This window comes from Hyalella azteca, unplaced genomic scaffold, assembly GCF_000764305.2.
Source record: "Hyalella azteca isolate HAZT.00-mixed unplaced genomic scaffold, Hazt_2.0.2 contig13134, whole genome shotgun sequence".
Classification (NCBI taxonomy): domain Eukaryota; kingdom Metazoa; phylum Arthropoda; class Malacostraca; order Amphipoda; family Hyalellidae; genus Hyalella; species Hyalella azteca.
In genome coordinates this window covers 173,173-188,178 of record NW_025943067.1, presented here as the reverse complement: position 1 = coordinate 188,178, position 15,006 = coordinate 173,173, and the positions used below count along the sequence as shown (strand labels likewise).

Sequence of the window (15,006 nt, the reverse complement as noted above, 5' to 3'; positions counted from 1 at the left end):
CATAAATTTCATTCCTTCGAGAAATATTACATTCAGGTAAGTTTCTCTGTCATGGAAATATTCAAACATTAGCACCTAGGCAGGTTTTGAAATTACCAGTAACTTTATGCTCGACAAAATCTAGTTTTTCTAATAATAATTACCATCAAACGGGGTAATAAGGGACGGTTTTGAGCTTCATTTGTTAATAACTACTTACCATAAAACATTTCATCGACAAGTTTAGGTTCATTTTAAAGCTCTTTGAAAGGGCTGTCGAATGGCATCTCTTAAAAATTCCATATGCTATTTGTAAGGTGCCAGACGCAAAATAAAAGAGTCCCGAAAGCGGTGTTATTCGGGACACTCGAAATAAAACTCAATTTTAAATTGGTTGAAGCATGCAAACTGTACTCATCCATTACTAACAGTACTCTGAAGTCCTCTTCCTTTGTAGATGATGTAGATGTAGAATAAATGACATTTTCTGTAATTTTACTTGTTTTTCCTTTATTGATATGATTTTGCCATATCCATATATTACCTTATAATTAATGTGATATTACCGTGTCCATGGACATGCCATTGAGCATTGACAACAACCTTGTCCACTGCAAGTTTCATATCAGCAGCCGTATAACATTTATTTTGCATCCGTAAGCTCTCAGGACAGCTTGTAATTTCGCACCATTTTAATTGGGTCACGTGAATTCACTATAACAAATAAAAAAAAGATCGTAAAAACGCAGCTGAAACAGAAAGGAGTATTTTAGTGACAGCCATCATATTAAAAAAAATAAATCATAGTTTAAATTAATTACTTTTCATTCTATGTTGCCCGGTGCACAATTTTATCTGCGACATTCTATGCACAATTTTGCGACGACTTATGATGCATTAATTTTTCGTTAAGTGAAATTTTTTGCGGAGCGAGGCAAATGTAATCAAAATTTTTTGTTAATTGATTTTTTGGTTAACTGGAGCCATATCGTACCGTGGTTCTGCATTAACTGCGTTTTTATTGTCCCTTATTACCCCGTGTGGGGTGTCTCTTATTATCCCGTCGTGCGGAAATGGCCGCCATTTTTTTGAATGAGATATACAAATTCCGTCAATCACGTTTGTAAGCCAACACCTGTGTGCAACTTTTATGTAAGTAAAATTTTTGATCCGGCGAAATTTTTTTTTTCTACAGACCTTAGCAGGGGTACTTTACCAAAACCTCCCTTTTACACACTATTTTCAGGGATTTTTTAGAGATAATAAATGTATGATTTCTTAATTTGCTTTATACTACATAGATAATAAAAATTTTGAATTTTACGCCACTAGCTTTAGTTTTGCATTAATTTGATTAGTTTAGCTGCTACAACGTTTCTACGAAATATGGGACGATTAGCTGTCCCGATTTACCCCGCCCGTCCCTTATTACCCCGTTTTACGGTAACCAACTTCACACGAAAATTTAATAAAATACTTTGATTCACTCAATTTATCGGTGGTGCAATATTTTACAGCGACGTGATACGTGTATTTCATCAAGCACAATTATTCGCCTGCTAAGGATTAAGGTTCTGGCCCATTATCAGCAACATTATGATCGAATCTTTACTCATAATTTGAATTGCTTATTTTTTGTCAAATAACACAATCTTGATCATTACTCTCAACTACTTCTGATTCTGGAATAAGCTGTCAATAGTGCGATCGTCGTTCATCAAGTTGACAATGTGACGTCATTAATCAAGTTGACAATGTGATAACATTTGTTACTTTTGTTATGGTCATATAATATACCAAAGGATATCTATATAGTTATGAATAGAGACTAAAAGCTATAAAGGCTATATGCAAGGGCAACAGAAAGACCAGTGCGCTATGATCCAACCAAGGGGAAAGGAAGTCGTAAGTTCTTGGAAGGCAGTAATAAAAATAATTAAACTATTTTTGTAATAAACTAACCACGTCTCAAGGCGAAAAAAACTGCTGTGCACGATTAGCGTCATCATCAAAATTTTAAATGAAGCTACTGACAAACTTGAAAGGATTATTGATAGTTTTGAGCACAGGTAAGCGCAAAATTTACGAATATTTAATGAAAAAAATCGTTCGAATAATCAAATAAATAAATATGGAATGGAATAAACGGTATAGTATTGAAAATAATTCGCTATAGTAAACATAATTCTAGAATTCAATTTTCATACAGAACACCTTTGTGTACGAAGCTCAAAAATATGAAATGAACAACCTTGTAACGTAAAGATTGTCGAGTAGAGCCAATTATGTAAACAATCACATCGAGAAAAAAAATATCTCTCTAATGTAAAGAGAATTTGAAAGAAATGAAGAGGCCAAAAAAATCACACCAGAATTTCATTACGTACAGATTTCTGTGCTTCTAAACTCCCGGTTAATTGGTGATTTAAAACCTATTGTTGTAGGCATAGAACCGAAAATGTCATATCAACTGTGAGATAATTTCAACAGCCAGAACTGAGCTCCAAATTTGATAACAGTTTCAGTTCTTCGCGCGCAAGATGAGCGATTCGTCAGGGTGCTGAGTTTCCAAGAAGATATTTGGAGATCAACTAATGCTGAAACTTTCATCAGCATCAATTTTTCGGACATTGCGGTGGGTGTGGCACATGATGGGCAACAATTTGTTCATCCGAAATTATCGTACAAGTATATTTATTCGTTTACTAAAAAAAAACTACCATGCAATTTAGGTTTTCCCCACTCTGGTGAAATTAAAATATAGTCCATTTAACATACGAATAATTTTCTAAATTGTCACAAATCAAAAGAGATTGGATAAATATTTCCATTAGTCTTCCGCATAAGGTATAGCAATGGGCATAAGGCAAATTGAAAGGGGAATTTAATTTCTATAACCGCTCCCATTTTTCGTCTAAATGAAGATAAAAAAACTTGATATATATTAGAAAACCTCACTAATTAGGATGAAACAAGGAAGATAGGGTAGGTAACCATGTAATGAATAATTAAGACCATACATTATCATGGGATATATGAAATCAGTTATATTTCGTTAGGATTAGAATAAAGTGTATTCGTTATTTGATAACTTGAAATGTTTCGATCTGTGTAAAAATACTTTTTCTCAACTTAAATTTTCGCTCTTTATCAAATAACGGAGCTGTTAATTTAAATTTCATCCACAATCTAGGGAAACGGTGAGACTGTCGAGAACTTGTCTATCTGCTACTGGGCCGCCGTCACGCGACTGACGGGCTATGTCACCCACTTTTCCTACGCCACCTCAAGAGAGAATCTCAATGCTCTGACTTTCTGTAAGTTCAATATAATTTCGTATCTTCTACCAATTTTGCTCATCAAATACAGTGGCATTAAATATTGAATGAATTTGTCTCAGTTCAATGCACTTAATTAAAAAAAAAAAAGTTGTAGTTGTAAAATAAAGTTTAGGGAAAGTAATGTCTATAGAGGTAATCATAGAGCCCTGATTATTTGTAAGTTTAACACAATTTAAAATGTCCTACCATTTTAATCCATAAATACGGCTCAGTTCAATGCACTTAATGAATAAACCGAAAGTCTATAGTTATTGAACTTAAGTCAATGAGCGCGACATTTTTCTTTTCAGTGATGACAGATACGGAATATATTATATACTACAATTCACTGCGGTATGTGGCTGTTCCTAAAGGTTTCGACCATCTTCGTTTGAACTCGTGGTCATGTTTCTGCCACCTACTGAAAGGTGGTGAGTATACGGCCTGGAGGGATGGAGTCAAAATTTTAGACGCAAAAATTGACCAAGCTTCACAACGAATGCCTTTAAATGGGACATTCATTATGGGTCAAGAACAAGATCTCCTGGGTGGAGGTTTTAATACTCAAGAAAGCTTCCGAGGGAAAATCGCACTCCTTAACATCTGGAATCACACCATTGACCAACAGAAGATCGTGGAAATGAGTGAATGTCGTTCGATTGGAAAGGGGAATATGTTTCCTCTTCAAAAGAACGCCGTAAAGGAGTTTAATGTCTCAGAAGACCACGTCTCGATGACGGAGTTCTGCGCCGACGAAGACGACTACTGGTTGCTAGACGGTCCGAACACCTTTCAGGAGTCGGTACGTTTGTGCCGCGCTTTTGGGGGTTCCTTACACGCACCAAATACTAGAGAAGCTGTGACCAAACTCTACGATTACATAACCGATCCAAATTGCGTCTGCAAATTCATCACTAATGTTATTGTCGGCATTACTGATGAGAAAGAAGAAGGAAATTGGAGCACGATTGCAAGTGGAGAGACCATGAAAGAAAACTTTTTTCTGGCTGGTGAACCGAATGGCGGTCGAGGTGAAAACTGCGCCGTCATGTCCAGGAAAGTAGCTGCTTTTATAGATTACAATTGCGAAGAAATTTGGCCGTATTGCGCTCCATGTGTGACGTATCGACCTCTAAGAATTCGTGGCTTGTGCTTCAACTCTGAAGCGGAGACTTTCATGGATCTGAAAGGATATGTTAATGAATCTATTTTTATCCGTGGTTACTATGGAATCAACATCCACAACATGCTAGGTACGAGCGAATGGCACATTTTCGATTCCAATTTGCAGAAAGTTATTGCAGAAATACATCTTTCATCCGACGAAAATTATCCCATCGGTAGGAAGATGTGGACGTTAAAATCAAAAACTTGCAACCACCGCGAGGGTTCACTTGTTCCGTTAGTTATCAGTCCATGCAACCGAGAAGAATACGCGTGCAAGAATGCAGACTGTATCCCTCGTAGCCAGCTGTGTGACGGTGTTTCCGACTGTGTAGACTTATCCGACGAAAACAGTTGCAACATTCTTGGTGTACCTGAAGGCTACAAAATCATTCGCCCGCCCGAAAAAGAATTCGGTAATACTGGTCCAATTTCCATGTCTGTTCATGTCGATGTGTTGCGGTTCCTGGAAGTGGACGACATCCGGAACTTGATAAACTTGGAGGCCAAAATTGAAATGAAATGGCGGGACCGACGTCTCACGTACTATAATTTAGGCGACAAGATTGAAGACAACGAGTTGCCGATAAGTGACTTGGATCGGATTTGGACGCCAACGCTCGTTTTTCCTTCAGTCTATAGGGGATTAATCAACACGATCAGAGAAGAGTTACATGTTTTAAAAAACGGCACTCGCATGCAGGACGACTTCAACTCCATCCACACTAGTAAGTCGGGCGAGGGAAATATAGTGCCTAAGTTACTATATAGATATAGGTTATAGTTCAAGGCCCTGTCATATAACAGATAATTCAGCCCAAATGATCCTTGTAAAATTAATTTCACGACACGATACGACGAAATGAATTCTGAAAATCTTCGTGGAAACATCGAGGAGAAATTAGACAAAGATTGATTTTTATACGCCCTGGAAAATTTCAATTGATAATATGTATAAAGTTCCAGTTCCTTTCACTTTTAATTCGCCATGTGATTGAATTATTTTGCAGATTTTGAATATGCAGGGGCGGCAGCTTACTTGGTAATCCAGAAGCACGTAAGGTATGAAGGTTCTTAACCTGAGTACTAGGCTTTCCCGTAGCATTGTAAGGGGGTGGTTCCGTGATTTTCGTTGCCCACACAAATTGAGACCAAAGTAACCGTATTACTATGTTCACAGATTAAGACTGATTAAAATATTTTATCAAGCTAGCTTCACTTAAACTCACTGAATCCACGAGAAAAAGTAAATTTTTTCATCTTTCTTATGATTGAGAGCAAATTCAAATTTGGTTCTTTACTATTGAAAATAAGATTCAAAATATACTTTTTTTTCTTGTTCAATCAGCGGGAAGTTTGCGTGTGTGTTCGACGTGTTCCGGTACCCGTTCGACGTGCACCGCTGCGAGCTGCTGGTGCGACTCGGCTTCTCGTCTGAGCGACTCGTGACGTTCACAAACGACAGACTCTCGCTTGTTTACTCCGGCGCTAAAAAGCTTGTCCAGTTCTCCGTAGAGAACATGACTGCGCAAGTTATCAGTGTGCAGCAGAATACAACGTACTTCACTGGCGTCAAGGTAATATATTTACCTTGACGCTAATGGTAATATTTGCAGCTAATCGGCAAAATATCTGTTACTTGAGTCTTCCTCAAACCCCTTCATCTTTCCAACAAAGATGACAGGAACATTTGTAGCATAATACTAAGAAGAATATGAATTTTATGATTTAAATAAGTTTTTCCCCTTTTTGCAGATTTAAATTCGATATTCTGTTAGTTGTTCAGACTGAATAAAAACTAAAATTTAACACACAGATCGACATCCTCCTTGCACGCATACCCAACGTCGTGATGCTCACCTTGTTCCTGCCGACGTTTCTGCTGGCCTGTATTGGCTATGCAACATTGTACGTGAAGGTTGACAATTTGGAGGTGAATAAATATAAATACAAGAAGATTATGTATATCTGAAGTATTATCACACACTTTTTTACTTTTAAGTTTCCGATAATATACTTGGATTGACAGTAAATGAATTCAATTTATATAATCAGAGTAGGTTTCTTGTAAGTCATCAGATCATTTAAAATTTCCAGGTACGTTTGGCTGTAGCTCTCACAACGCTGCTGGTGCTCTACACTCTCTTCGACCAAACTTCAGGAGACCTTCCGAGCACAGCTTACGTGAAGATGGTAGACATTTGGTTCTTTGCAGTCATTACTTTGCTCTTCATAATCATCGTGTTCCATGTCTTCGTGGAGTATCTGGACCAAGAACAAGATTCACGCCCGTCATTACAGCAGTTGTTGACTAAAAACGATCTAAAAGTCGGCAAATTTCTTGGAGTTAGATCCGCCTGGACATTGCCAGAAGAAAATCAGGAATCGCCGGAAAGATTGATGATGATAATGAGGGTTTTTGTTGTTCCGATTCTGTTTGTGCTGTTCAATGCAACGTTCTGGATCTATTGGTTTGCATGAAGAAAGTATACAAGGGTTTGAAACATTAGTTTTTTCTTACCAGTGGGAAACTTAAAGAGTTTTGTAGTAGTTAATGGTTGGAATTGAATGATATTTATTCAAAATGCACAAATCGTTAACCAGCTGTCGTACTAAATATATTAAATACAGTCAATGTTCTTTTAAAGATTTAATGACGGAATGGTTAATTCCATCATAACATAATCGTATAATCACAGGTTCACTGTTAATGAAACTTATTTACTTAGTTAAAACATCTTTTATTACAAACCAAAAATCATAATCTACAGCTAATGAGTGAAATACTGTAGAATACGTCAGCAAAAGTACAAGCGTCGAACATTATAATATAAGCGTTGTTAAGGAATTGTACACATATGTTCATATTTCATAGTAACATTTTTTCCATTTTCATTTAGAGCTTTCCATGCTTTAGGTTATGCAAACATCCGGGATTCATTCATTTCATGTTTTAGTTACGCGCTGGCAAGGACTACCACCTTGCACAACGCATTTGTACACACGTGTTTTACTGAATATATTGTGAACTCGTGTTTTATCTCAACTGAACCTTTTCACGACCGTATCGAGATACAATGATAGAGAGGTAGTCCCCCAGCATCGTTCCAAGCTAAAGCTTATGGAATGATTTAAAACATTTGTGTTCATATTCTTCCTCGTCTTATTTGATGTCCACATAATTTAGATTTTGCGTAGACACAACACTTTACTGCATTATATGTGAATCAATAATTTAAAACTCTCACATTTACAACTAATGTTATAATAAACGATATTCAAGGCTCAAGAGCCATGCAACAAAAACGTGCAACAAAATCGCCATTGACATAATCAACTTCTATGCGCGACTCTCAGCATCTTAAAACAACTGTACCAATCAAGACTTTCTAGGAGTTCGATGAGAAAAATTATTTCAATGTTGTTAATAGAACGTTCATTGAGAATTATTTCTATAAAACTTCAAATCTTGGCTCATCACATAGCTTCTCCTCTCACAATACTTAAATGATTAAGTTCAAATAATTACAACAAATTCATTTTACAAGCTAAAGAAAGAAAGCAGCCCAAAAACCTACATTCAAGGAGAGGAAAATCAAAGGAACGATGGCACAGCGGGTAATACGAAGACCTTTTTCCGCATTTGTTTCTAGTTCCACTTTTGTGTTCAGACGTACTGAAACTTTTGCCACATTGTCTTTGAACGCACGGAACTTCATCCAGTCGACAACCACGTGGGTTATGCTCATCACGAAAATAAGAGATATAATTGTCAAAAACCAAATATCTATCATCTTTATGTATGCTGTGGTAGGCAAGGTAGTTGATACTTGATTAAATAGCGTGTACAAAACCAGCATCGTCGTCAAAGCTACTGGCAAACGCACCTGAAAATAGAAAATTTCTTTGTCACAGACATGAATGATTGAAAAGAATGAAATATTTCCTCTAGTATGTTAACACTGGAAGTTTTAATGACGAAAAAATTACCATTGACAACAAAATTAAAATTCAAGAGTGAGATTCTCTGATTAAACAACAAACAAGATTATCATAGTGATGCCGGCGCTGAAGAATAGGCCTGATGTGGTCTGTCGCCGATTATGATTAACCGTTTAAATGCTGTCATTTAGTACTCACTTGTAACAGTTCCAGTCGTATGTACAAAGTAGAGTACCCAATAATGCTCAGCATGAAGCTGGGTAGGAGGATGTTCATCATAACCATGCCTGGAATTCGTTCCAGGATTATGGTTACCTAAGCATGACGATAGCATAAATTAGGATGGAAACGAAATGAATTTCATCAAAGCATAAATATATTAAGCTGTTACCGGTATTTATGATAAAAAAAATTTCAAAGTAGAAAGTGTGTTGTTATTATCCACAATATATTATATCATCAACTTATATGGAATATCACATAGAGAAATTAAAAACAAAAATTTATAGAATATTGATTTTGAAAACAAACTACCTTAGACAGAGAGTGAGACTTTAAATTAAGGCAAAATGACGTTGTTTTGAAACATTCTTTGAAAACGACATCCGAAAAAGTAACTAGACGAATACTCCTGTCATGGCCAAATAATGTCACAGGATATGAAATCGCAAAGGTAGCACTCGGGCGAGATGTCTATAAGCACGAGGCTTGCAACCAAAATATTTGGTTTTACATATTTGTTTTTATAAAAAAGTATTTGGTTTTTACCTTTTACCAACTGATAACCTAACATTTTAAGTAATCAGTTGATATTTTTAAAAGGTAACCGTACGAAGTGTGGGTGAGAAATAAAATGATAACCTGATAGGTAGCTGCGAAGTTACAGATTATAATAAATTATAGCGAACGTATCCACAATATTAGTATTGAGATAATATTTTGTAGCATTAGTGTGTAAAATTGTGTTAGTTCTTATGTTTACATGTTTAACAGCTAAGAGCTGATAGATGAAACTTACAATAGCTTGAGTTCTATTCAGCAGAGACACCAAATTTGAGTACAGAACATATTTTAATAATTTATACGGTCTACCTTTCTATAGTTATTTTGATGATTACTAATATGATTATACCATGACAGCAGCACAATGTACGGACTTACAGTGGACCCTGTCTATAACCTATACATGTCGAACATTTTATAATCCTGGAACCAGTGATGATTTTAAAATCAATAGGATAACCCGGGATTGCCAATAATTTTCTTCACCTTTAGCTCGGTGTTTGAAGAGTTCCTAAAATTCACGCTTGATGCAATTGCTGTCATGTTCTGCACGTTGAATTCTTTCAGTTTGTTAGCGCCGGTGTAAATGAGCGAGAGGCTGTCGTTAGTGAACGTCACAAGTCGCTCAGACGAGAAGCCGAGTCGCACCAGCAGCTCGCAACGGTGTACGTCGAACGGGTACCGGAACACGTCGAACACACACGCAAACTTCCCGCTAATCAGACGAGTAAATTGTGAGGCATACTTTCAAAATTAAAAGAAGTAAATTAAAATTTGTTTTCGATTGCGAATATGGTGTGTAATACGAGCTTTTTTCCCTTATTAAGTGAATTTAATCAATTCAGTGTACTTACCAAACTATTCTAACGATGAATTTATCCTAATCTAAAGGAGTAAATTATGTAGCTTTTTTATTGAATATTTTTACCTACTTTTCAAATACGTAAGCAGCACCACCAAATTGTGTTCATTCAATAGTTATATACTCGTATACGTAGAGCAGGAAGGCTGGGTGATGGGTGAAAGTCAAGTTTAATTGTTTTCAATGCATGTACATTGTAAGGCTTTTTATTTGCTCACTTTACATGTTGGGTATTGACCAGTAGTCCTGATCCCCGGTTGAACAGCGAAGCTGTGACATAACGAAATATCAGTAAATTTTCTATTTCAGTGTCTATTTGTATGACATAGCCAAAAACACATGAAAATGAAAAAATTAATAAATTTTACTGCATAGCTTTTAGATCTACGAGGCAAAGTAATTTTCTCGGACTTGTTTGAAAATAATTAAATTCTGCAACTGACCTCTTTCAACCGAGTTGAAATCCGACAGCATTCCAGTTCCCAGTTTACTGACATGGACAGAAAATTCGTCTGAACCGTCACGACAGTCCGACACTCCATTGCAGGCGAATTTGAACGGCAAGCATTGACCAGAGTCGCACGAAAATTCGTCATCGGAGCATGACGAAAGACTCAACAAAATCGAAGTTCCTTTCACAAAACCACATTGGTTCCGTAACAGAACCCACTTGTTCCTGCCGATTGGAAATTTTTTCTTATTAGAAACTTGGACTAGCGCAACTGACTGGCCCAGAACTGCATCATAAATAAGCCATTCATGATTTGCTTCCATTCGATGTATAATCCAACCACAATAACCGAAGAAATATGCTTCCTTATTAACGTATCCCGAGAGTTCAAATATAGATTCTTCCGCTGATGCAAAGCATAATCCACGTAGTCGCATGAACCTGCCTGGCACTCTTTGGCATACAGCGCACGACACTCGGCGATCATCACACGCCCAGTCATACCAAGTAGGATTTCGAACGAAAAGACCGGCGCAGTTCTCGTTCTTACCACCATCAGGTTCAGGGTAGCCGAAATTGAGGTAATCTGCAATCGTTCCATCGACGTCTCGCCTCCACACGCCTTCTTCATCACTGTCGTTGAGGCCTAACCAAATATTAGCTGTGGCTCTGCAGGTGACGTGGGGATTTTGGAAGTTTTGCGTCAACTCCAAGAGTGCAAATTCGGATTCAAGAACGACGAGCTTGCAAGCAAATTGGTCGCACATTTCGAAAGTTTCTGCACGAGAATTGACGCCTCCGATCAAAGTTACAAACAAATCTTTTTCGCACAATGAGGTTGAGCTGACGATTTTAGAATCCACATTAAAAATTTCAAGACTATGCTCATCAGATGAAAATATATCACCGATTTCTAGCGTACGACAGTCCCTAAATGATATTATTTCAGTCTCATTTAGCAGGCGACTCCAAATATTGACTTGTGCTATCCTTCCTCGTAAGATTTCGCTTTTCGAAAATGAGCCTGAGAGGGCATCCTGCTCTTGCCCGATTATTAGAGTCCCATTAAGAGGCAAACCTTTGAAAAAACTTTTTAGTTTTTCATCTGTGTAAGTCAGGATTCCATTAAGATACGCTTTGAAACCATATTCATCACTGAAACTGAAGCAATAGTTGATCCAAGAATGCATTTCTATGGTAGCTGTGAGCTGGTACTGTTGAACCCCAAGTTCATTATAGTTGTAGGCATGAAAGTTTCGTGTTTGAACTGTAAAAACAAAAGCACAAATGGATGAATATCAAATCATTTAAAAGTCGACAATACTTCAACGGTTAACCAACTTCAAACAATATAAAATTTGCCAAAGATTCACGCATAAATTCATTCCGTAAACGAAATACTCGCATAGAGTTAAGGCGTTGTCCATGTCGTCCGATGTGGCGTAAGATACGTGGATGATGACAGAATTCAGCTGCTGAAGTCGCACCCAGTAACAAATTGTGAAGTCCTCCAGTAAATTGGGAACATCCTAAATATTTCATCATGAGGTCATGAATAAATTGTGAAATAATCCAGGGGCCATACTTTCAAAAAAGTTAAGAGATTGTAAGTTCATCGGCCAATCATTGACGGCCTTTCAAGCAAAATCCACCAATCATAGACAAGAAAATAGAGCGTAAGTACTTACGTTCACTAAGCGTGTTTTGAAAGTATGGCCCCGGTCAGTGATTAGGTGCTGAATCGGGAATATAATTGTTGCGATCTAATCATGGCGCAGTTATTTAATAAATGATCTTGGACAACCTTTTATTTCATCATCAAAACATTATCCTAACCAAGAATATTGTGTCGGGCTTAATTTAACAGAGCTATTTATCAATAACAGGGGACTAAGGGATTAAAATCTAACCTAATAAACAAAGACATCAAATAATGGATATTTGTTCAGGGCAAACTAAAAGCATTTAAAATGACCAGTGGAAAAAGGTGTAATTCTAGAATATGGAACCTTCGGCTTCATTCCTACATTAGCATACAACATGCATTTTTGTGGCGCAGCGAGAAAATATTGCCTATTATTGCAACACCTTCCGGTGAAATCAATGCCAACGTACTCGCTGAATTTGAATCTCATTCCGCTAGGGTTTCTTTCAGAAATATACGTATATGATCTTTGGTCAAATGAAATTAGAAACCTAATTTTGAAGACTAAACCGAATAAGACTTGATCTCTACTTTTGTATACCGCACTTGTCTTGTGGAGAAATTATGCCTCAGGAAGACGTCAGTGCGCGGTGGCTGCCAAATATCATCTTGTAGATAATAAACTTTGGTGAATTTTCCTGAAAGGCATAAACATTTATGCTTTATTTGGATAAGAGGAAATAGAAGCTCATGAAATTTAATGTGACTGAGATAAAAAAGTACAATAAAACTTCTATTACTCATTGTATCACAAGACTTAATAGCAACATATGCTACCGATACAGTATCAGGCCAGCAATTCATGGCAGTACCGACAATCAGGATAGTATCAGGGCAAGGATCGAGTCAAATCTATTGATAAAGTATTTCATAAAATTACATGTCCAGTATGTATCCTTCATATAAATTTATCTGAGCTTCACATGGTGTCTCCTTACGATCTCTCTTATTTACAAACACTACCAAAATCAAGCACCTACCTGCATGGATGGAAGACAACGCACACGAAAATATGGAGTGAATAATAATTTGATGCACAAGCGATGAAAGGAGCGTATCCCGAATACGGGCGTCAGATTTCCTTGACATTTTTAGATGAATTTAGTAGATAAAAACCACCAATAAGACACCGCTTTCATTTGTAGAAATAAGTATCCATGAATGTGTTCCTTATTCAGTGGGAACTAATTGGTTTTCATGCCCTTGCTTAGAACGGTGAACAATGTAAGCATAATGATTTATTAGTCACATGAAAAATTTGTTTTTATTCAAGAAATTGTAATCATTTATAGCAGGAAAAAAATTAAATTTTGCATCCGTTTAGAAAATTTGAAGGGAAGATACCCTGCCTTTTATTTTCTGTGCCAAAATCAATGTTGCTTCCTTTCAAAGATACGCCGAAATACTATTTCAATTTTATACGTGTTCAGTAATACACAGCCAAAATAGACTGGTCCTTCTCCTCGATAAACATAAATGTGTGTGAACCCAAGGATATTTTATACGTGGACTTCAAATAATTCAGGCTGCCATAAGAAGTCCAGATATTGCATTATTCAAAATTAATGCACAATGGTTTTTGTATTGAATTAGGAAAACGTCATTCATTCGTTCTCGTCTTATTATAATTAATAGTTTTCTGAATGGACACCTCAACTGCTATTGACGAACCCTTCATCTCTTCCCAATGGCTGTGGGCCGTTGATGGAAGTCATCGATTTCTGATAGTCGTTCCAGAACGACTTGAATGAGTGTGCATTAACTCGTGAATGGACCCAAGATTAAAGTGAAATTAATCTTTCCAAATGAAGCCATCGATTTGACCAATTTGTGACAGAAACGAACGAATGAAAAATGAAAGTCCTTCTAACGCAATGGATAACCTAGCGTGCATGGAAACCAATTGAGGATGAATTAATATTTTTAATAATTTAAAGCGCTCTCAACCGGAGAGAAACATCGCATAGACATTTTTCATCTTTTAATATCTAATAGGTACAAATATTCTCAACAATTTGGGCTGTAAACATATTGCCATGATGAGATTTGGCGACCGGATTAATGGTTCAACGCTATCTTCGCTATGAAATTTAGTCGACATGCGCGCCACTGCCAATCGGGGAAATTTTGTTACATTTGAGCACATATATTTTCCAGTTGTGATAGCTGTTTGTCAATGAAAAAAAAGAAATCAATTGCAGAATACGATGTGAACATCGAAGAATTAAAAGAAACGTGTATTATAGAATAGTACTTACCTCTTTCGAGGTATGAGATCACGTTCGATGGATGCAGCTTCTTACTAGGGGCCGTTGTATCAAGGAAGAATGAAAAGTTGTATAGCTGGCAAAATTTTCATGTATAATTCAACCTTTCTCTTCTTTTCGCGTATTTACGGCAATTATAATTGTGGAACTAAATAAACCGAATTTCATGCGAGTGACATTTCAAGACTTGATTGTTTAACGAATATAAATTAGATACCACGAAGTTATAAAGTACACTATTGCACACTTTTGTTAAATTAGGAAAGATTTGGAAATTTTCAAGCGTCTCTGGCATTGAAATATACTGGTGGAAACTTCGTAAATGGAAAAGCTCACATGAAGCGAATGCTGACATTTCAAGAAAACTAACATAGTAATTTACACCACCTGCACGCAACATGGCTTTAACGACACTGGTGAGCGATAGGATTAAATTGCTTGAGCATTACGCATATCGAAGAATATGGGATGCGATATAACGCCATTGCGCGGCATATATATAAGGTAGTTCTGACTTCTGCGGTCAATAATAG

General features: G+C 36.8%; 2 protein-coding genes across 3 annotated transcripts; both read right to left on the bottom strand.

The window, feature by feature from the left end:
• Positions 1 to 7,540: 7,540 nt before the first annotated feature.
• LOC108677477 (gamma-aminobutyric acid receptor subunit beta-1) lies at positions 7,541 to 10,547 on the bottom strand. 2 transcript variants are annotated; one of them, XM_047883520.1, is made up of 5 exons: positions 10,494 to 10,539; positions 10,269 to 10,320; positions 9,675 to 9,903; positions 8,604 to 8,720; positions 7,541 to 8,350 (listed from the first exon to the last, which is right to left on the bottom strand). In XM_047883520.1, the coding sequence occupies exons 1-5, from the start codon at positions 10,522 to 10,524 to the stop codon at positions 8,012 to 8,014; spliced, it is 768 nt and encodes a 255-aa protein (XP_047739476.1). In that variant the 5' UTR covers positions 10,525 to 10,539; the 3' UTR covers positions 7,541 to 8,011. The 2 variants fall into 2 exon arrangements, 1 of the variants encoding a protein (XP_047739476.1); XR_007157039.1 differs by lacking the exon at positions 10,269 to 10,320 and having other exon boundaries at positions 10,494 to 10,547.
• Positions 10,548 to 10,642: 95 nt separating this feature from the next.
• On the bottom strand, positions 10,643 to 14,560 carry LOC125178832. Its single transcript, XM_047883521.1, has 5 exons — positions 14,465 to 14,560; positions 12,753 to 12,844; positions 11,907 to 12,030; positions 10,876 to 11,768; positions 10,643 to 10,726 (listed from the first exon to the last, which is right to left on the bottom strand). Exons 3-5 carry the CDS (start codon positions 11,926 to 11,928, stop codon positions 10,643 to 10,645), a joined length of 999 nt encoding a protein of 332 aa, XP_047739477.1. The 5' UTR covers positions 11,929 to 12,030; positions 12,753 to 12,844; positions 14,465 to 14,560.
• Positions 14,561 to 15,006: the final 446 nt, after the last annotated feature.

Excerpts from the sequence above, each read along its gene's own strand:
- LOC108677477 (XM_047883520.1), bottom strand. The coding sequence starts at position 10,524 with ATGCTGTCGGATTTCAACTCGGTTGAAAGAG. Across the intron at positions 10,321-10,493 it reads TTTCAACTCGGTTGAAAGAG|CTTCGCTGTTCAACCGGGGA; the intron begins GTCAGTTGCAGA and ends GTTATGTCACAG. Across the intron at positions 8,351-8,603 it reads TACGACTGGAACTGTTACAA|GTGCGTTTGCCAGTAGCTTT; the intron begins GTGAGTACTAAA and ends TTCTATTTTCAG.
- LOC125178832 (XM_047883521.1), bottom strand. The coding sequence starts at position 11,928 with ATGGACAACGCCTTAACTCTAT. Across the intron at positions 11,769-11,906 it reads GGACAACGCCTTAACTCTAT|TTCAAACACGAAACTTTCAT; the intron begins GCGAGTATTTCG and ends TTGTTTTTACAG. Across the intron at positions 10,727-10,875 it reads TATTTGAACTCTCGGGATAC|GAACAAGTGGGTTCTGTTAC; the intron begins GTTAATAAGGAA and ends TCCAATCGGCAG.